Genomic DNA, 23,141 nt, shown 5'->3' on the forward strand with positions numbered 1-23,141 from the left:
TCTAAATGTACATGTATACGTATACGTTTATATAACGTTTGTCATATTCTGGACAACACATGCTGTTACTTTTCCTGGATGCCTGTGGACGGAAGTCAGGTGTTAGTAACGTATGCATTGATAATATTCAAAGAAAAACTGTGTGTTATTTCCGAAGCAATACATATAACCAATATATGAATGACCTCAAAGTGGCACCAACTGAATGAAAGATTCTAAATCTAGTCTTGAGCAGGAATTATTTTGTCGCAATGTATAGCATATTGCTTGGTATCTCCTTCTCCATCCACCAAATGAAACTGACTTTGGGTGATCTGAAAAATTTCTTAGCAAAAAAATAGTAAAGCAAGTACGTGATGCTTCAAAGAAGAGTATGATAGAAACACAGAACACGAATTACATTATTTATTTACCTTCCTTTGCTTTCTTATGTTCAAGTCTTTCCTTTTGCAAGGATTTCTCTAATCTTGATCTGTGTTCATACACAACTGGAAAAAAAAAAGTTAAAACTTATCTTCAAAGAATTAGAAATTCTAAGGTAAAATTAACATCAATTTTCAAAACAGGAAGAAGACAGTTTAGAGTCCTTTCACAATTAAAATTAAAACGTATGCATTTTAAGTTCCACATTCTTGGTAAAAGATGGACACGATAAGAGGCATTAATACTGGGCTGACTCCTATGCAGTCTGCCCCTCTGTAAAACCAACACTCTGGAAGAGGCTTCCACCTTCTTGTCCTCATGCTTCTGGAACATGAGTCTGTGTGAGGCTCCAGGTCTCTTCCCGGACAAGCGTGTCCACGCTCACGACTTCAGCCAACATCTACACGGCACTTACCCTCACATCTGTGTGTCCAACTCCCACCTCTCTCTCAGGTGCTAGGAGAGGATTTCCACCCAGATATCCCATAAGTACTGCCAAGTCAACATGAGCTGCGTGAGTCTCAGTGAAAGATGCCTGGGTGGGTGAGGAAACCTCAGCAGCATACTAAGGCTTGCTGAAAGAAGGGGTGGATTCCGCCATGTCAGGAAAAACTTAGGTAAGATAGCCACAGAGATGAAGGAGGGAGAGACTCTCCCCACTAAAGAACCTATACAAGTGCCCACAAAGGAACAAGTCAGGTTTACATCTGCCATGGCAGGAAACCCAAGGCAAACTGATGTCCTGCTGTAGGACCTTCCTGCACTTTACCAACCCCACCTCCCCCATCTACTCTGAAGTAGCTGCAGTTGCCCGTGGAGTGCAGGAGAGAGAGCAGATGTGTTAGGGGGAAAATAGGCAGAAGCCCATCGGGACTCTCTCCCACACTACAGGCTTCACATCTACAGCAAACGGGAGCTGCAAGAGTGGGAAAAGCTTTACCTTTAAATGAAAAAAATTTGTATTACTGCACTGGACTAGACCAGACACGATCCTTACTAAACCAAGACTGTGTTTATGGTTAAAAGTTACCGAAAGATTTTTTTCTTTCTTTGATCTGAGAGAAGCTGTAAAGTAGTGAAGTCTGTCTTAGATTTCATGCAGGGACAGAAAACCCAGCTCCGCGGAGTGGTTGGAATAGGGGAGAGAAGGAGAGAACAAAGTTACGTTTCTGACGCGCCCTTTAATCCTGTTTGTTCAGCATTACGGTCCCAAATGATCTCATTCCCTGCAAGCTCAGCCAAGCCTGTCACTTGGTTCTGTTACCAGCCCTAGCTCCCCATGACTACCTAAGATACAAGTCAATCACCAGCCGCTGACTGTCCGTCCAGTGCAACAGCTGCCCGACACTGCCGGCCGCCTAGAGTTGCCATGGTCGCAGCAACTCCCCTCCCTGACATCTGCTTGTTGCTGCTGGACCCCCTGCCCCGTCCCTCCCCCCGCCCCTTCCCCACTGCCACCCCTGCCAGTTACCAGCTATCTCTGTCCTCCTTCCAACACACCCATCACCTCCAGGGTCCTTCCCCTTCTCCCAACACCGCATCTCTCATCTTGGTGTCCCATAGAAACCTGCCATTCCCAGGGCTCCATCTACGACTCCCACAGCCCTTAGCTCTCCTCACACCTCTGCTAACATCTCAGCCCAGAACTCCTAGAAGGCCTGCCACCAGCCAAACTGGTATGGTGTCATCCCCTGATGGCATGCCTGCCCCAAACTCATCTTTCCCCTCAATTCAGCCTCCCATTAGTCATCGAAATAATGAGCTGCTCCATTCCCTTTCTCCACTTGGGTTCCTATTCCGTTCACCAGATGATCCCTCCCACTCCCCCAGTGCTATTGTTACAAAGGGATCTAATCCAACTCCCCAGTTATTGAGCTGCTGCGATGTACCCGGCACCCTATTAGGAGCAGAAATGCAAAATGAATAGACATGGGCCTTGGCCTCAAGAAGCTCTAGTCCAACACAGGAGATAGATTAGGTAATTTTAAATAATTAGAGCCAAATGCATTTGGCATACTAAAAGCCCAGTGAAAGAGAGGGGTGAGCTCTGGATGGGAGAGGAGTGAGGGGAGATTCTCAGAGGTGACAATCTCTTGGCTGGCTTTGGGAGTGAAGAACGATTTGGTAGATGGGAGCCCCACAGGAGAAGGGCACTGCTGGAAGACATCACAGGGACAAAGACACAGAGGTGTTGGAACTGGACTAAAGGCAGCTGTGCTCCAAAAAGCTTGGCTCCAAGTCCACTGTTGAGAAATTAGACTTTTTTCAACCATATAGGTGTACAGTAGATAAGTCTCTCGGCCAATTCCTGAAAGCCTATTAACACCAAGAGGTTCCTTGGATTGGTACTAACACTACCATCTTGAATGACATTTGGAACGAGGGAGGGAAAACAAAGACTAGAGCTGGGGAGCCTCACCAAGCCAGACCCAGAACTGCCTGCCCATAGTCTGAGAATTTCCGCCAGGTAGTGGAGGCTCGCAGGGGAATAGATAAATTACGGTGTGATCATGATATACACAGGCAAGAACAGGATGCCATGGGAACACCTAAGCTCCCCAGCTGGAAGGAACAACACTCCCTCATCTCCAATCCACTGGCCAAAGTTCCCATGGTCTGGGAAGAAGGTCACAGGAACATAAACATGCCGGGTAACAGGGAATCTGGGTGCACTAACGGGACAATTTCAGCAAGCATGTACATCACTTTCAAAGAAGGGTCAACAGGCAAAGTAGTCAAGATCTTGCTCTAATGGAGTCAAAAGTGGCAGCAGGGGTCCTGAGTCTAGGGGGCTCCTGAAGGGAGGTCAGGACCTTTATGGGGAGACAATCCAGCCTAGCAACACCCGAGATAACAACAACAACAAAACCCAGCAGAAGCACAGCCAAGAAAACACATGTGGGGGGCTGCTTCCCACCATCCGCCGCCACCTCAGACTCTAGATGTTAATTATTGTCACAGAAGGGTAAGGATGGCGGCAAACGTTGTAGGTACAACTTGTAATCCTGTGAAATCCTTCCTGACTTAATAAAATGTGGCAGCGGTCACTCAACGTCACGTGGCACGTCATGAGAGAATGGAGCAGCAGTGGCTGACCGCGGAACGCTTACCTTTGGTTTAGGCAGCAGAAAACTCACCTGCAGGATTTCATCCTCAATAAGGGCGGAGGGTCCACTAGATTCCACCTAGCGGAGAGCGGGTGTGGGGACTGGAGTGAGGAGCGCTCTATGTGGGGGGCAGGGGAGACGGTGCTCCGTGCTTTACTCTCTTCCCTGCGATTCAGCCAGGAGGATAACGTGCCACCGGCTGGTCCAAAGTCCCCATCGACCAAACTGTCTTTGACAGTTGTATGTATCATGGGGATTTAGACATTCGACATCTTAAGAGCAACGTGTCTCAAGAGCTAGAAGATCCTAGGACACACAGTTAGAAACTTTCCTAGATCACCTAAAGAGATGCTATACGATGTCCACAAAGAGGAGAGCATGTTTATGGATTACAGTCCACATCCGAAGGTCTTGGGAAATCTGAGACTATTCATGAATCCATAAAATGGCATCACTCATAGCATGACCTAAGGCATGAATAACGTGCTTTTGCAAATGCAGCAGAAAAAAGATGTGGTAAACAGGAATAGAGGCTATATGTGAGGAACCGTGAGGTAACTGTACTATTAATATTATCTTACTCAGAACTGGTCATTATGACAGCCACCAGCTTCTAGTCCTGACATATAACCTAAGAATTCAGAAATGGTTTGAGGGTTGAGAACATCACCGAGGAGGAAGGTGAGAGAATGGAGCAGCAGTGACTGACGGAAAGCTGGAGAAGTGCTCAGAAAAAGGAAAAAAAAAACAAAACACCCAAACCGAAAAGGAACCTTAAACTATAGGCTGAGGAAACCACGTTAGGTAAAGGAAAGTGAGAGTAAAAATTAACCCTTAGAATTAGCAACTCTAGAAGGAATGGGAGAAGGAAAGAGGCAGGCGGTACGTAAAGGTCGAGAGCACAGACTCTGGTGTCTGGGTTCAAGTCCCAGATTCATTCCTTATGGGGAGAGTTGCCGAACTTCTTTGTGCTTCAGTTTCTTTATATGGTACATGGGAATAAAAACAGTGCCCATCCCTCTGGGTGGATGTCGGGGCTAAATGAGTTAATTGATGTGAAGTGCTTCAAACACGGCAAGGCACAGAATAAGTGCCAGAAAAATACTAAAATATTTTTTCAGCTATCTGTGATGGCTTCAAAGTGCCAGAGAATCAATCAGGTGATTCCCTGAGCTCTTTCAACCCTACAATTAAAGTCTAATAATAACAAAGTAATACACATATACATTGAGAGAGAGACTTGAAACAGCAATGAAATACTGATCTCAGTTTCCTGTTACTTAAAAAAAAAAAAATTCCCTTAAAAAGGGGGGAGGTTGCGAATAATCATTCTAATAGCTTAGTAAAACCTATAAGCCTATTTTCTAATAACAATTGAAGAACAGCAAAATGGACCAGATAGAATCTTTGTGTTCTTGTGGCTCTTCTAGAAAATTTCCCTATCAATTAAACACACACACACACACACACACACACACACACACACACACACACACACACACACACACGCTACCCTTAATTCTTTAGCATGCATTCTCCAGGCTTTGGGGCTGGTTATTTATCTAGATAGGTTTACTGCTTTGCTCAGAAGGAGGATTGCTAATCAATCCCTGTCACCTATCTCTTTTTCTATTTATACTCGGAAGTCAAGGGCATCAGTCAAGATGAAGCCAAACTGCTAGATCCTTTGCAACAAAAAAGGTGTATAATTAATATTCTCAAAGCACCCATCAGGTTAAAGAAAAAATAAGTATAAAAATAATGGTTCAGTCTCAGCATTCAAGATCGTTAATGCAGACCAACACTACAACAGGGATAGGATGTGAATCATAAGAACTCGTGAGAGAAGGATGAAAATCCACAATACTCATCATCTCCCCTGCTTACTGACAAGGAGTTTAATATTTTCCATGCAGTCAAGGGTGGAAAGAGTTTTTATTCCCCCCTTAACTCACTCAAGAGTTTAAAAATATGCCAGCTTCCGACAGTAATTTTCCACTTTAACTCTGACTTCCATCCAAAAGGCACAGAGAAATTAGGTGCAGGCATCCACTTAGGGGTAAAATATATATCTATGACATTTCATCTATGACAAACTGCTCCAATTCAGAATTAGAAAACAACAGTTTAAAATTAGACAGAAGGGCTTCCCTGGTGGTGCAGTGGTTGAGAGTCCGCCTGCTGATGCAGGGAACACAGCTTCGTGCCCCAGTCCGGGAAGATCCCACATGCCGCGGAGCAGCTGGGTCTGTGAGCCATGGCCGCTGGGCCTGTGCATCCGGAGCCTGTGCTCCGCAACGGGAGAGGCCACAGCAGTGAGAGGCCCGTGTACCGCAAAAAATAAAAAATAAAAATAAATAAAATTAGACAGAAAACACTGCTAAGTGTTTTAACACCTTAAGCCAAGAGAGGGCAAGGTTTCTTTGGCAGAAGCAACAGCCTGTGAAATTTTGCTTTCAGTCCCGACGACAACACAGGGTTTTATCTTTAAAAACAAAACACACAACCGAGTCTTGGTATGAAAGGCACACAATTCAACTTGTGAAAACATTGATTTGCGAGTACCTTTATCATTTTACAGGTGATAAAACTTGAAATGAACAAATTAGTGTTTTGATAATTGTGGCTGAAGATACTTAAGTAGGATAGCAAGAGCGATGACAAAAACGGAAAATAAATTGAAATCACTATAGTTCTCAGAAGATAATACTCTTGAGGTTTTGCTTTATTTTGGTTTTTTAGGCCTAAAATCGTAGATATTTATTATGTCTTTACGAACAGTTCTCAACTGTGGTTCTAACTGGCCAGAAGTGGGCTGGAGGCCAGCCACTTGCCCACCCACCTCCTCCGCTGCACAATGAGCTGGTAATTAACATGAAGACAACATCATAGATACAGTTTTCCAATTATCTTTCCTTCCTTCTTTCATCATTTCACCTCATAAGAAGTCTGAGAAAGAATACCAAAGATCTTCTTAGAAAACAACCCATATAAAACAAGTAAAAAGACAAAAGAAGGGGGACACCTATTACCATTTTGAGGATCACACTGGATCCCCCTGCAGCCCCCGTGAGTGGGCAAAGGCACCCCTAAGGCTCTACTTTGGTGTCTCCACCCCACTCTTTCCACCAAGTCTGCCCCATCCTCCTGACTCATGGAGCGTTTTTCTCACAGGTAACTCCTAAACCATTAAGTCCAGCTTTGGCTTCTCACCCCCTTCCGGTTTTACAACTTCCAGTACAATTCAACCTTTCCGGTCTGCTTGACCATTGATGGCTGAATTTGAATTATGGTTAGTTCCCTTGGTCACATCGCAGGCCTGGGGCAAAACCTCCCAATGGCCTCCCTTCACGACTTGAGCGAAACCCACAGCCCTCACGAGGCTTCACCCCATCGTCCATCCTGCTCCAGCCACAGCGGCCTCCTCAGCATCCCCCGAACATGCGAGGCGAGCTCTCACTTCAGCACCTCACACTGCCTCTTCCTGGCAGCCCCGCTGCTCCTCCTCCAGGCATCTGTGTGACTAGCTCCCTCACTTCCCTCAGGTCTTTACTAGAAAGATACCTTCTCATCAGATCCTTTCCTGGACAACCTAAGACTGCCACCTGCTTCCCACCCTCAACACTTCCAGGCTCCCTCCCCACTTCATTTTTCTCCTTAGTCCTTAACTCTTTCTATTAATTTTTTTTTACTTTTGGGGGCCTTATTTATTGCCTTTCTATCTCACTAGAATATAAGCTCAGTCAGGGCAAGAATTTCTCGTTTGATTTATTTCAGTGTTGTATCCCTGTTACAGTGAGTTACAGGCATTCAACAGATAATGAATGAATGAATGAATGAACTATGTGTGCCATGAAGGCTGGGATTGGCTAGCTCCTCTTTCCTTCTCTTCTATATTCCCAGCCCTTACTACCACTTCAGTTCCAATCACCCAGCTCCTAATATCTAGTGGTATTCAATAATACTTGAGAAATAAATGAATGCATTTAGAAGATATTTCATTCTCTTCCTCATTTGCCTGCCATCCTTTAAGTCCCAGCATTTTTAACTGAATTTCCATATTTGTTGGCTCATTAGTACTCACATATCCCAGAGAATAGACAGATGACAGAATAGAGATTAAATATAAATTTATCTGTTGATGTATAGGCTCATAAGATTAGCATTAGTTAAATCAGAGCCCTGAAATATAGAAGTTTTCAGAATGCTGAGAGGAAAAAAGGGACAGTCTGATTAGGTATTTTTCTACTTCGTGGCAATTGCTGTTTTTTTGTTTTTTTTTTTTGTGGTACGCGGGCCTCTCACTGTTGTGGCCTCTCCCGTTGCGGAGCACAGGCTCCGGACGCGCAGGCTCAGCGGCCATGGCTCACGGGCCCAGCCGCTCCGCGGCATGTGGGATCTTCCCGGACCGGGGCATGAACCCGCGTCCCCTGCATCGGCAGGCAGACTCTCAACCACTGCGCCACCAGGGAAGCCCCTGCTGTATTTATTTTTTTACTGCACACTAAAGTTCCTATAATAGTTCATAAAGTGTCTATTTTTAAGTTTGCTAATGCATACAGTTTATGAAGTCATTTAAATGGAATTTTAAACATGATTTGAATTGGTGCCTAACTGCCTTTCTTATTTTGGATAAAACTATACAAAGGCTTTCCCTCATGACACTATCTAATTGAGATTTGGCTTTTTCAAACAAGTATTATATTAGCTGACTTAAGATATATGTCTTCACACAAGTCTTCTTCTTGGCATTCTTTCAAGTGGTGAGCTACTAATAATCATTCTTACTATTAGAGGAAATCTATTCACTCCTCATGAAATAATTCTACTCTTAGCTGCTCAGAGCTATCATAGCACCAGCAGTATTCCAGGCCCCCTGGGAGACACTAAAGTACAGGCATTACTCTTATAAAAAGCTTCTAGTCAACAAATTTGGGTTGTGAGAGGAGGCTAAGACAGTAAAAACAGTAAGAAGACAATTAGAGATCACCAAAGGTTAGGTAAGCCAGGATGACAGAATGGCCTGCTGAGCCAGCAGATTTTTACATATAATCTCTTGGTAAGCTAAGAGAAAAATTATCCTCCTGTCCCATGAAAATACGGGACTCAACAAAGTAAAAGTTACATTCTCAAAGGCATGAATAAGTACATATGTGTATATATTAGAAACTTAGGAATTCACAGTAAGAGAAGTAAAAGTTATTCTAACATCAGATGTATATACATAGACCCTCTAGAGTAATATGCTTATCTAGCAATCAGATTTCAGGTGGACTGCATCACAGCATTTCAAGAAATAATGCATGAGAGAGAGGATTAGGTTTCTGGTCACCCAAAACTGATGCAAGGGTATATAAGAATGCTCTTCAGATGGGCTAAAATAGGCAAAAGCACATTGGTTCTATAATGGAACTAAGAATTTATGCATAAACTTTTCAAAATCGATGTGCTTGATCCAAACGTAAAAGACATTTCTTAAGTTACCTGATTTCTTCATGGAAACCTGCTTCTATGGACACTTCAAGTAATGCCAGCATCTTTGCTGGCATGTTTTAGAGAAAAACCTAAAATCCAGGACTCAAGTATCAACCCTGTTGTATAAACCTGTATCTCAGAGAATACACACAACTCAGGGAGCATGAGCTGGGCTGCAATTGGCTTCTCCTTCAAACCAATGAAGCAATACACAAGCAACCCCATCTTCATCCAAACTGCCAGTGTCAAGTTTTCATTTCAAAATGTGAAGGTATGCAACATATCTTGGAAATGGCTTCATAAAAAACCTGGCTTATAAAGAGATACTATGTAAGGCCTCTTCTCTATTGCATCCTGAATATTACAATCCACAAATCAAACAAATATTCACTGAGCATTTATTATACGCCAGGCATTGTTCTGATATTTGAGAATATATTGTGAGCACAACAGTAGAAAATATTGCCTTCGGGGAACTCATATTCTGCAGAAAGATGTAAATGATAAACATAATTAAGAGTACACTAGAAGTTAGTGAATGCCACGGGGAGAAAAGAACAGAGTATAAGAGATTGGAGTTGTGGGAAGGATGGATCACGTTTCACTTTTAAATAGGGTGGTCAAGACAGGATTCACTGAGGAGACGTTTGAGCCAACACTTGAAAAACGTGGTGAAGGAGTTAGTACTACAGTCGCCTCAGGTCAAGTGTTCCAGATAGATAGAACAGGAAGTGCAAAAGCCCTACAGTGCAACCATACCTGGGATGTTCTAAGAAAAGCAGGGAGGCCAGAATAACTGAGGCAGAGTGAGCCTAGAAGGTCAAAGGGTGAAGGTGGGGAAGGGGGCAGATGGCGATGGGTCTTGTAGGACCTCATGAAGACTTGGCTTTTACTCTGAGAGAAATGGGGAGCCACTGGAGCGTTCTGAGCAGGAACATGTGATGTTAACTTAGATTTTAAAATAATGATCACTCTGACCACATGGGTGCAAGATGCAAGCGGGAAAGCTAGCTAGTAGCAGGCATGTGCAGTCACGCAGACCCGAGTGTAACGGGAGAATAGGACCGTGTGCAAGCTGCAGCCGATTCTGAATTTAAACTGAAGGTAAAACCAGTGCATGCAATCAGCTGAGATGGGGAAGGCCACCGTGGACTAGGTTTATGAGGAAGACCGGGGGTAAGACTTCATTGACTACAGAGTGATTTACTCAGCCTGTAGGAGTCAATCTGGATTCCCAGAGGCAACGTTTGTGAGGATGTTTCCTTCCAATGGAGGAGAATAACCCAGACAGTGGACAGAGAACATGTAAGAGCACTGAGGCAAAACCAAAATCAACCTGTTTGTAGTATTCCTCAAACTTCCCTGAAAATAAGAGAAACCTGGAGTGCTTGTTCATCACACAGATTCCTGACCCCACTGGAAGCTACTGAATCAGAATTTCCAGGGAAGAGCCTTGATAATCTGAATATTTAGCAAGTGTGCCTCGAACCCGCCCAACTCCTCCTCCCCATGACCTTTCAAAGGCGGGTTCTGGAAACACTCTGTTTAGCACAGCGTCGACAGGAAGGTAGGTAATCAGGGAGGGGAGAGAATGAGTGGGATAGGGCTACAATTGACTTGATCAGATCTGCATATAGAAAATAACTTTATGGGTAGTAGTACGGAAGACGGAGTAGAGCATCTGAGAGAGAGCAGAAGGTGATGGATCAGTTAAGAGGTCACCTCAATGACTTCCATATTGCCCCAATATAAGATGATCTCCAGTTTTGCCAATAAGATAATCCAATTAAAAAAAAAGTTGATTTCTTTTCCAACTGGAATATACAAAATTTTAGAGAAGTGAAAATGAGTGGGGAGTGAAAAAGAATATGAACAGACACTTAAGGATATCCTAATGGTGGTTAGATATTTGAAAAAGTGGTCAGCTGGGTTAAGTCATCAGGAAAATCAAGTTAAAATCATAACGTAATACCACTATTCTCCCATCAAAATGACTACAATAAAAAAGACAGAAAGTACCAAGCTGGCAAGAATATGCAGAAAGGCGCCCTCCTACCTTGTTGATGTGCGTGGAGCTTGGTACAACCACTTCAGAAACCTGTTTGCCAGCACCCGTCGGAGCTGATGAGGGGTATCCTGTGTGGTCTATAATCCCACTCCTACATAGGTACCCAAGCAAATGCTGGCATGCGGTCACCAGAAGTCACAGAGGAGACTCGGAAGAACGAGACTCTTCACGACACTCCCCAACTGGAAACAACACAAACATCTATCCCCGGAGAATGGATAAGGTGTGGTTGTTCATAAAATGAAATACCACTCAGCAACGTGGAGAAACCGAATGAAGCCACATGTGAGTTTCACAAACATAATGTTGAGACAAGAAGCCAGACAGCAAAGTGGCGCTTACTGAATGAGTCTACTTACAGAAAATTCAAAAATAAGCGAAACTATTCCGTGGCGAGAGGAGGACACACCTGTTCACACCGTGCCTATTGGCAGTGGTAGGTGGACAGGCAGTTCCTGGAAGAGCGCAGGAGGGCGCATTTTTGGGTGCTGGTAACTGTCTGATTCCTGGTCTGATTCCACAGTCTGCTTTGTGAGAATTCACTGAGCTCCATACTTAAGATTCATGTACTTTTCTGAATGTACAAGTGTTTACATAAGATCACGGTCCTTGTTATTTTCAGTTACATAAGTGAAATTAATAGTGAAATATAAAACATTTAGATAGGTCACTTTTGTCCCTCCATCCGCGTCTCCCCAATTTGATTCAAACTCTTCACAGGCATGTCTGACATCTGCGTCTGCATCACCTCAGGTCAGCATCTTAGTCCTCTGACAGTTTTCTGAAGCATACCCATCTTCACTGGAATACAGCATTAGTGGAATCTCTGTCTGATGCGGTCACTGGAAATGTCCTAAGTCACCTATATTTGGTAAAAATTAGGATAGCTGACATCTCCATTTGTCTTGGAGGTGCAGATTCATGCTTTCGGTAGCCCTAACTCCTGAACGTATTGGGGGTGTTTTTGTTTTCTTTTGTTTTTGCAGTGGTGGGGGGAGGGTAGTGAAAAGGCTTATTTATAAAGATATTTTGCATTTACCATTGTGAGATCACATTCCTGGGAATAAATACCCACACTATCTTAAATGCTGCCACATCCTTTAAAACCAAAAAAGAAGATTTTTGTCAGGTGCCCTTCATAAATATCTAGTCGCATTAAACGAGGCCATTTTGGGCCAATGTGTCTCCTTCACACAGCGCTCTGCGGTTTAAAATGAAGCAACTGGGAGGGCTCCCAGAAATAGCAGAGGCTTTATGCTCACTCCAGTACAAGACCCCCTCTTTTCTGAGGAGTACTTTTGCAGGGGTAAGGGAATCTAGCTTTATAATATTCAAGTAGATGCCGTAATCATTGATGGAGGGAGGGGAAGGAACAGAAGCAAAATGTATTTAAGCAATAAATGCAAAACGCCTCAGTGACTGACTCAAAGTACGTTACGAAAGTGGATCCAAGGATGGTGCAAAGATTTCCGGTTTATGCTACTGCGTGAAAGGAGGGTCCAGGACCAAGAAGGACAGTGGGAGCTCTGTGGGTGGGGGCAGGGCATCATGCACCCTGCATCCCACGTTGGACACGTTTAATGCTTGAGAGGGATACCAAGATAGTGCAGGGAAGTAGGAAGAGTAATCTAAGAAACACTCAAGTTGCTAGTAGCTAGAAGGTCACTGCTGGGAAGGTCTATTTCATTATCACTTACAAGTCTAAGAAGACCCAACACAAGGACCCCTTTGAGGTAAATGCCAGCCTACCCTCCACAGCCACGTCGTACGCTTCCTGACATATTTTTTTTGTCCCACAACTAAACTGCTTAACTACCTATACCAGTTACCACTGAGGGAACTTAAGAAGGTAAGATACTGTGGGGACAAAGTCAACACCAGATGTCTAAAACCTGCTTCACCAGTTTGATTAAAATTCTTAGTGATATCCTGCATTCTCTTTCCATTTTTGGACATTTTAAGCTCTCTTTTGAGAGAGGAGTATAATTAGGTATGATTTCTTTTCTTTCCTTATATTTGCTACAGAACAATGAATATTTTCAGTTTGCTAAGATCATATGTGACTCTAAATAAGAATGTCTCCTGCATTGAAATCCTGGGCACTGCCTGATTCGGGGCAACAGTCATATTTTAATCTCCACTCACTGCACGGCCCGTCAAAGACCTTAAGAGTAAAAGGCTGAGCTCACTGATTGAGACCCTCCAAGGTCAAATAAAAATATTATCTTTTCTTCATCCTTTAAGAAAGGGTAGGACTTCCCTGGTGGCGCAGTGGTTGAGAGTCCGCCTGCCAATGCAGGGGACACGGGTTCGTGCCCCGGTCCGGGAGGATCCCACATGCCGCGGGGCGGCTGGGCCCGTGAGCCATGGCCGCTGAGCCTGCGCGTCTGGAGCCTGTGCTCCGCAACGGGAGAGGCCACAACAGTGAGAGGCCCGCGTACCGCAAAAAAACAAAAACAAAAACAAGAAAGGGTATATTACGTATCAGGACGTGTGGATTTTAGGGTGCCAGCAGGAGACTTCTGATGATGATGTGACATGAGGAGGACACAGAGGGTTTTGTGAAATTCTGGTGAGTAGCCCTTGAGGTACTGCGATTGTATCGGCCTCCATCACGTAAACAGTCATCCACGATGCGAAACCCGACATGTGAGATCAGCGTCCACCTTCACTGTGGTCCAGAGGCTTCTCCAGGCAGTATGGATGCCCCACGTCTATTCTTCCATGGGGGCCTAAGCAAATCCCTATCCGTGGTCTTATTATAATACTTAACATACAGATTTGTCACTCCTACGACTTTGTGGAATTACTTATGAGAGAGTCAAATCTGTGCAGATTGTCACCTAGCCTTGGGTCTGGTACAAAGTGGATACCTCTGCTGATGGTTTATTAAATGACTGATCCACGATAATCAGCACGTGACGTTAACAGTGTACTCTTCATACCAATTATTTCACAAAATTTACATATAAAACTTGTAATTGGTTACATATCAAGATGGATTCCTAAGAGTCCAGCTTTAAGAAACTTTAAATGTGATACAGCTGACTTATACCAATATAAGCATAGGAATTCATTGGCAACCTCTAAAGGTTTTCTATGAAAGGTAGAGACAATATATCTAATATCTATATTGTTTAAATTGACAAAGCACATGGGGATCTTTGAAAGCAGAGTAAAATCAACAGACAGTCCAGATCTGTAGAAAGGTGCATATATAACTGGATGCTAAAAGAAAGAAAAAAATCTTTGATGATACCAGCATTCTAATTAGAGTTAAACTTCCAGTTTTTCTTTTCAACCCGTTCCATAGTTAGTATTCACATTAAAGCCACTGAAAATGACTTACGAAGAACTGAGATGGATTAGCCTGGAAGAAGAAAAAAAGAGAGAGAAGGAAAAAAGAGACAGACTGACAGAGAAACAGCCAGAAACAGATGGAGCCAAGAGACAATTTAATGAGAATTTTTCAAGTAATTTAGGGGAAATAACAGTGGCCTGAGCCAAGATTCCTGAGCTCCATGCTACCAGACACTAACCAGTTCTGTGCTCACATCTAAGAAACTTCACCTTTCAAATTCTGTTTCCTCAGCAATAAAATGAGGTAGTTGGACATCTGAGTCGTCAAGGTCCTTCCAATGCTAAAATCCTAAATATGCATATTTAAAGCAAAGGAGAAGAGTAGGTGGCATCAGCGATACACTAATCATTTCAAAGTGGATTTGTATATTCTCAGTAAAATAAACCTAGGGACTTCGCTGGCCATCCAGTGATTATGACTTCACCTTCCAATGCAGGGGGCGTGGGTTTGATCCCTGGTCGGGGAGCTAAGATCCCACATGTCTCATGGCCAAAAAACCAAAACATAAAACAGAATCAATATTGTAACAAAATTCAATAAAGACTTTAAAAATGGTCCATATCAAAAAAAAAATCTTTAAAAAATATAAATACATTTGATTAAGAAAGATTCAATTTAGCAGAATGCTGGGAAAGGCTGATTTTTTAGGAAAAAGTTTTTGACAAAAGAGTACTATTTCAGATTTATCTGTCACCTATGATTTTCAATAAGTTGAAAACCATTATATATAAACTAAGACCCTGTGTCATACTTAAGGTGTTCTATGGTAGGGCTCTCCTTTTCTACAGGTACAACTCTAAAAGATACAGACACATTATCCTTCTTTGATACTGAATGAACTTTGATACTGAATGACTAATAAAAGCAGTAAAGTGCATACAATTACAATTGCTACTCCCATTGCAAACAGGTCTAAGGAGCATGCTTGCCCCTTTTTTTCCCTGCCTGATTCATGTTTCAATTTGCTCTTTCCCATACTAGGGCATAACCAAGCATATGTGGTGAACAGCCTGGACACAGAGGTGGGAGAATGCAAATATCAGGTATTCTTTGGAATAGGCAGATTTTTGCATGTGTCTACTTGCACATATCTGCAGGCAACATTTCCTGGTGGAACAGGCCAAAGGCTAGAAGTCCAGAGATTTGGGTTTAATTTTTAATCTGAAAGGTATTTATTTAATGTCATACATTTCATCACTGGTAAAATAAAGGGGCTTAGCAACTGATTTCTGAGGCTTCCTCCAGCTCTAAGATTCTCTGATTCTCTGATGTGGTTTAACAAGCAAGGACACAGAATCAGAACTGTGGAATGACCTGGATAAATGTTTAAGATCTTACAGCATAATAGTGATGCTCAGAAAGAATGCTGGCCTGACTAGACTAGGGGGACCCAGCGGGGTTATAAAAGAAGACCAGAAGAGGAGGGGCAACATCTTTTTTGGCTGAAGGGCTTAAGTCCCTTTTCTTCTGCAAAGTATCTGAAAATGATTAAAATTATTTTGACAGCTGCAAGTAATTGGGAGGTGGGTGAAAACAGGAAGTGCAGGCACAGAATAACCTCACTGGTTCCAGATTCCAACAATTCGATATTTATAGTAATTTGGACAAGGGTAGCTGACATTTATTATTACACTACATTTTGATTTTCAAGCAATATAGAATAAAACTAATTATAACCATAACTTAAAACAAGATTCATTAGCATAATAAACACTTCACCTCTGATGCTATGCTATTTCCCCATTGACAAAGTGTAAATCAGAATTTCTCTGGAAGAGCAAACAGTTATTCCACTAAAGATCTCGGTTCTATTCTTTATCACCTTGTAGATAAACCTGTCACTAAGAGGTTAAATACATTTGCAGATGAGTGTTAATATATTCAGGGGAAAACAGTGTCCTTTAAAAAAACCCACTTTTGGTAGCAAAACTATGCTTTTATAGTCCTTTACAATTTATATACAAAGAGCTTTTTTACACCCAATTCACACGTAATTTGTGGCGGAACAGGTGCTAATTAGAAATTACTCCTATCTATTCATTAGACGATCCAGTGACCTTTCTTTAGCCATTAGCTCAGTACTGAAAAGACATTTACTTAAGAAGCATTAAACTTTTTAGTGATTTAGTGTACTCTTGTTCCATTATTCTGAATTTCTGGGGAGATACTTCATAAGAAAAGGAATCCATTTATTACGGTAATTTTTTGATTGCCATTCAAGAGATTGTGAGAAAGAAATTATTATCTGTAAATTCACCTTTAAATCATTGATACAACATGCCCATCACCCCACCATAAAGCTGTATGAATTTAAGTATACAGATAAAAGAAATGTTGTGGGTTTTTTTGTAATTACTGCTGAATATGAATTATCATAGGAGAATTGGGACAATTTTTAGTTAATATTCATGCTTGGTTCTTTCATCTTTGCTTTAGCATCTTGGGGACTCACTAGGTAAATTTTTTAACATTTTTAAGGACCCACTTTTGAGTTCTACTTTTAATGAAGATAATTTTGTGCTATTTTGTTACTTACTCAATGCCGAAATAAAAACTACAGTACCCAAGTAGTCTATCCCTTCAACACCACAAATTTATCAATTAGGAATTGTAGCTCTTGATCCAAAACAATAAACCTAGAAATACACATTAAGCATAAATACATTTAGCAGTATATGTAGGCAAACAAAAAAATAGCACTAAACAGTTATTAAAGTTTTTCTTCTGAGGCTATCAAACACACACACACACACACACACACACACACAAGCACACGATATAAAAAACCAAAAAAAAATCCCCAAAACAAAAAAACCCTCTGATCTAAACATTGTTGCCAATGTACTGTCAGAACTCAGTAAATCATCCCCATACTAAAAGCATGAGAGAAAACAACACAGGCATTTGAGGGGGAAAATTAGGCCCTTACCGATTCCTGTAAGGCAGAAAGGACAATTCTACATTATCAACATGCCAAATATACATGATATTTATCTGAGGTGCAAAAAGGGAGTATTTCCATCATTTTGTCTTTCAGAGTTCATGAATTTGAAAAGAACATAGATAATCTAACAAGAGCACATTAATATTTTCTGGCCTGGTGTTTCACTAGGAATATACAAAAATAACTTTTTAATTCCTTAACTTCATAACTAAGAAATAAAAGATGTTATTATGAGCTTAATTTCTCACTCTGAATTTAAATGAGTTTATAAAGTATCACTATGTATGATATATATCTGATGAAAATATGTATCTGATAATACTGTATTATAGAATTGAAAGAATTTTCACAAGATTTTCCTTACAAAGTCAATTATCAGAAATTACCCCATGTAAGATAAAGAAAATATTGATAATTCATGGCTGCGTTTTTCTGTTAGGCTTACATTCCTTATTGTGATGGAAAGACCTGAAAGCAAGCCAACAAAAAATTACTGTGATTAAAACTTTTCTTTCAATACTCCAAGTCAGAAAATAAGTGGAAAAAAACCTCTTAAAATTTGGCTTCTGAATGGTTCTATTTTTCAGAGAAACTTTTTTCCCGAATTCTGAAAGCAGGTACCTGATTTACTATTTTACATGTCAACTTCTTGCAGACTGAAAACCGTTTAAAAATAATCTGTTATTTTTTTTTCTGTTTCCCCAATGCAATATTGATTAAGGACAGATTTTTTAAGCCACGAAGAGAAGTTTCATTTCTGTTCTTTTCATCCGTTTGTAAATTGTTCTAAAACTTAAAGTGGAAATATGACTAGATAAAGCAAAACATCAAGTTAAACAGATTTTAAAAAGCTTAAACTAGTCAAAGAAAACTGCACATCCATTTGTCTTTGATTCTATAAATAAAGACTAAACACTAAAACTTTAGAGACTGTGCTGGTTGTTAAGAATTATGAGTGACTTTGTCTCAAAATTTTTTCTGCACTTTTCAAATTTCTACACAACCATAAACTACTCTTAAGTTTATATCATAATAATTAATTATATTAATGCTCATTTTACCATAACTTAAGTGGAATTTTTTTATTGTATTCATGTTCTAAAAGAAAGGGAAAGATCAAAATCTATTGATAAATTCATTGCCATGGCCAAGGGACAATATACATCTAGTTGAACCTTCATATCTGATCTACATTTTCATCCCTAGAGGAGAACTGTTGTTTTTAATGATGGCCATTCTTAACAATGAAGTAAAGCAACTAATACAGTTTGAAATGCTTTTCAATAATATAACATGAAACAAAAAGTATTTTCTTTAATTGATTTCTCTTTTACCAGAAAAATAACTTGGTACAGAGTTTTCAATACAACCTCAAATTCAATAGAATGATTTAAATACAGACACCAGAAAACACATGGGTGGAGAAGGTAATATGTTTTTTATTTAGCACTGACAACTGAATTCACCAGAATATTCTATTTCCTGACTCTTCCACTTAACTGAATTTTATTGCTTTGATGTTCACAGTCTCTGAGTAAAATGAATTAACGATTGAAGCAGCAGCCTTTCGAAGATCGTTCCAAAATATGCTTCATGAGAGAAATAAGAATGCCTGTTAAAAGCATCATGTCTTTTAATATGCTAAACTTACTTTCCCTAATGGAGATCTTAAAAGGGTGTCATTAGAAAATAAAAATAGGACATAAAGCTCTAAGTTGGTGTTATATGAAAACTTTGATGTAATATAGCTAGTTTTCAACTATGAAGCCTTTGTGTAGAAAGATGAAGTTACTAACTCACCACCAGTAAGGCGAGTATTTTAATTTGTTTTTCTAGAAGTCGTAATTTATCAACTAATTAAAGTGGGGTGGAGCTGACTACCTTTTTCAAAACATCTACTGCGTACCAGGCACAGAATAGATGTTTTCATTAGACTCATAACTTCAGAGAGCAAGTATAATCTTTGTTCAAACAGGCAATGAAACAGGCTGAGTGGCTAGGTAACCTGTCAAAGATCATCCAAGTATTTAATTATGGAGTCCAGAGTTGAACCCTGGTCTACACTCATTCCAAATTTTGGGAAAGTGCATAGTTTCCTCATCTTCTTGAGTTGGGTGTTCACACTGTAGCTTCATTAAAGTCTCTGACGTAATCGTCTGCCTCATCAAATACAGATTCAAAGGACCTCTAAAAACACATTATAAAACTCAAAATGAATTATTTTTAATATTCTCTTCCAATGATAAAATTAATCAATAATGGCCTAATTTTCAACTCACGGAAACAACCTTCATTTTCATTAGGGTTATTAAAGAAGTAATTTAAAAAAAGAAAACAGTTTCTGCGGCCTGCCTAGACAGAGGCACATGGCTTTATAACCTGAAAGGGAAAGCTTATCTATTCAATATAACACCTTTCCGATTAAAGATTAAAACCATACTCTGAAAAAATTGAGGTCAGGGAGTTCCCCGACTTCTTTACATTTAATAAGTTCGCTCCTCTTAGTGAGTGGAGGTTTTTTTACCCTAAATTGTTAAATCTACTTTTAAGCCCAGTTCTTAAAAAAAAAAAAAAAAAAAAAAAAAATCAACACTGAAAACAGCAGCTTTCTCTTCATCCTACAGGCCAGGAGCTGGCATTACAGACTCAAGGTGGACCCAGATAATGGTGCCCAGGGCACATCTGCCACATGTGCTTACAGCAGCCTCCTGCGTCAGCAGAGGGATGATGGCCAGCGGCACAGACTTAAGCATGACCTAATGAAGCCTTCCAGCTCACATCATCAGAGTTTCTCAGTGCCCTGGCACACCTAGAGAAAATGGGAGTTGTGCTAAATTGGAAAGAAAACTGAATTTAGAGTGGGCAGATTTTCATTCAAATTCCTTCTCTCATATACCACCTTTGTCATTCTGAACACAAAACCTTTCTGAACCTCACTCTTCTATTCCATAATGTAAATATTAGGGCCTATTTCTATGTATGGTACAAAATAGGTACTCAGTGAATTTCAGTTGAATTTAAAGCAAGAAAAGGGCAGAATCTTGGCAGGACTCTCAAGGCATGAACGATGAATAAATGCAAGAAATGCAACATTCAGAAGGGAGCAACCTGGAGTGAAGAAACCTGTCATGGTGAGAAGCTCCTGACGGTCAGTGGAAACCACCCAAGAGGAAACAAGGAAATAGAGCAGCAGGAAGAGGCCTAAACTGAAATGAGATTCTCTGGGGCACACCAGACAATCCAGCAGGCCAGGGAGATGACCCATTTTGCTTGATGACTAGAAGAGAATGCTGATTTCACTGCTTTTGCTACTGAATGAGTCACAAGGGTAGATAAACTGAGAAAATATGTGAGGGAGTGGAAAAATGTAAGTAATTACATGGATGTCGTAGAACTTAATTAAAAAATTCCTTGCTCTGACTGTTTTGTTAACTCTGAGTATGTACAGGGACTGATACATCCCCCCATGAAAGCCCCACGGCCTTATACTTCTCAAGGGCTGAGCTGCCTCTGAATTCCACTGCTGTAAACCCCAGGCAGGGAGTGAAATACCATGTAGCAGCTAATACCTGCTTCAGGGTATCAAATCTCTAAAGGATACTTAGAGAGTCAGTTTAATTTTACAGTCAATCTTGGACTGTGAATTTTCCATAGGGCCAAGGTACTGGTACCAGTCTGCCATGAAACTCAATCTTGGATTGCTCCCCAAGTTGTGCTGACAATCTTAGGAAAGAAAGCTGTCTGCAGGACTGGTCCTCCGAGTCTAGCTCTACACCACTGGGTATAAGCTAGGACACCCTTGTCAAAGTGGCATGCATATAGATGCTGCTTACCAAGGCATTTGTTGCCAGGCACCAGGTGGTAGAGTGTGAAGCCCATTCAACCTGGTGGGGATGACTGGGGAAGGAAGAGAGGACGGAAGAAAATCCATGCCAGTAACGTTCTAGGCCTTTAACATATTTACTCTTTACATCGACACTGTAAGATACAACTTTTTAAAAATCAGACTCAGAAATATACAACAATTTAAGGACGTAAAACTAAAATTTGGCAGACTTATGAGTCAGTCTGACTTCAAAGCCAACTGTGATATATTGAACAGAGACAAAAAGTTCAACAGCAAACGTAAGTAAAATAGCATCTTGTCTATTAAGAGAAGTTGTTAAAACACAGATGAGTACCAGAAAGATGAAAAAATGAGCCACAAAGAGCTAAACTAAAAAGAAAACCTCCCTTAAAACTTAATTACTTGAAAACTCTTTCATAGTCTCGTTTATTCTTATTATACATAATTCTATCAAGCGTGGTTACTGGGCTTTCAAGTCCACAGCAAAATTAGATGAAGCAACTTTTTTTTTTTTTTTTTTTTTGCGGTACGCGGGCCTCTCACTGCTGTGGCGTCTCCCGTTGCGGAGCACGGGCTCCGGACGCGCAGGCTCAGCGGCCATGGCTCACGGGCCCAGCTGCTCCGCAGCATGTGGGATCTTCCCAGACCGGGGCACGAACCCGTGTCCCCTGCATCGGCAGGCGGACTCTCAACCACCGCGCCACCAGGGAAGCCCTAGATGAAGCAACTTTTAAGACGAGGGAGACAGAATGACTACCATAAGAAGCTGGTAACAGTGAAGAATACTATACAATACAAGAATACAATTGTTACTTGGAGAACTAATTGCAAAGATACACTGATTGAAGGCTATTTAAAGTATGGGCAACTGCTCTATATATGATGACAACCACACATTATGAAACATGATTTCCTTTATTTTTAGTCATTTCAGCAAGGTGATCTTTAAAAATACATAACTAAACAATTTACCATATCTATAATACTCTTGTAGACCAGGCTTCCTGACTTTTTAGTTGTTCAGGAAATATGGTTTCTTTCCTTCTTACATTCTGAGAATGCTAAAAGAAACACAATATTACAGGACAAAATAACATACTGACCTTAAGACATCAAGAGGGCCTTCTATCGTGAAGCCTCCTCCAATTCTCACCCTGCCTCTCGCACTGCAATTTTTTCCCTCTTCTTTATTTTACTCATTCTTTACTTTGTTATTTCACTTGTTCTCATATGACACATACCCTTCCTTACTTAAAGGACTCCTTGGAGGTAAAGACCATTTGCGGGTAAGATTATTTCATTTGTAACTGCAGAGTATCTAGCACAGTGCCTTCTACATAAGGTAAACTCAGCAAATATTACTTAAACTAATGAAATTTATGTTCAGTACACTCAGTTTTAGAATACAGGGATGCCTGTAGAAACAACTTCCATACGAAATGGTTGAAAAGGTAACCTATGTGTTCATTTATCACAAAATGATCTACTACATTTCAGGCATTGTTCTAAGCCCAAGGATTAAAATAGTGGACATGAAATACCCGTTTTTCTGAATTCAAGGTCTCATACTCTCATAGAGAAGACAGACAAACAAGATACAATTAACAAGGAGATACAATATGGGATTTCAGATAGTCATTGGTGCAAATAAGATAATAATGTAGGATAATGGGATAGAGAGTACTTAGGTGAATGAACTATCATCATTTTTCAGCTTATTCCCTTATATCAAGGAAGATACGCAGCTATGACTTCTAAAGATTGTTCAGAGGTAAAAAATATGAAAGATGCGGGCTTCTCAAAAGTAACCAGTGAAATTCCCATGGGCTGCTGTAGTAGCCAGCCTTCCAGATGGTTCCCTATGATCCCCATACCACCTGGTACTCATACTCTTGTGCACTCCCCTCCTATACTGT

The 23,141-nt window shown here is 40.9% G+C and overlaps 1 protein-coding gene across 11 annotated transcripts in view; it reads right to left on the reverse strand.

The window, feature by feature from the left end:
- The window catches only part of GOLIM4 (golgi integral membrane protein 4), an 80,463-nt gene that overhangs the window by 37,188 nt on the left and 20,134 nt on the right, over positions 1-23,141 (reverse strand). For 10 of the 11 annotated variants that reach the window (XM_019946138.3, XM_019946137.3, XM_019946136.3 and 7 more), the window contains one exon: positions 414-488. The exons of the other annotated variant lie outside the window; for it this stretch is intronic. In XM_019946138.3, coding sequence (XP_019801697.1) covers positions 414-488 — 75 coding nt within the window. The remainder of the gene's footprint in view (positions 1-413; positions 489-23,141) is intronic. 11 annotated transcript variants of the gene reach the window in all.

Source organism: Tursiops truncatus, chromosome 4, assembly GCF_011762595.2.
Source record: "Tursiops truncatus isolate mTurTru1 chromosome 4, mTurTru1.mat.Y, whole genome shotgun sequence".
Lineage (NCBI taxonomy): Eukaryota > Metazoa > Chordata > Mammalia > Artiodactyla > Delphinidae > Tursiops > Tursiops truncatus.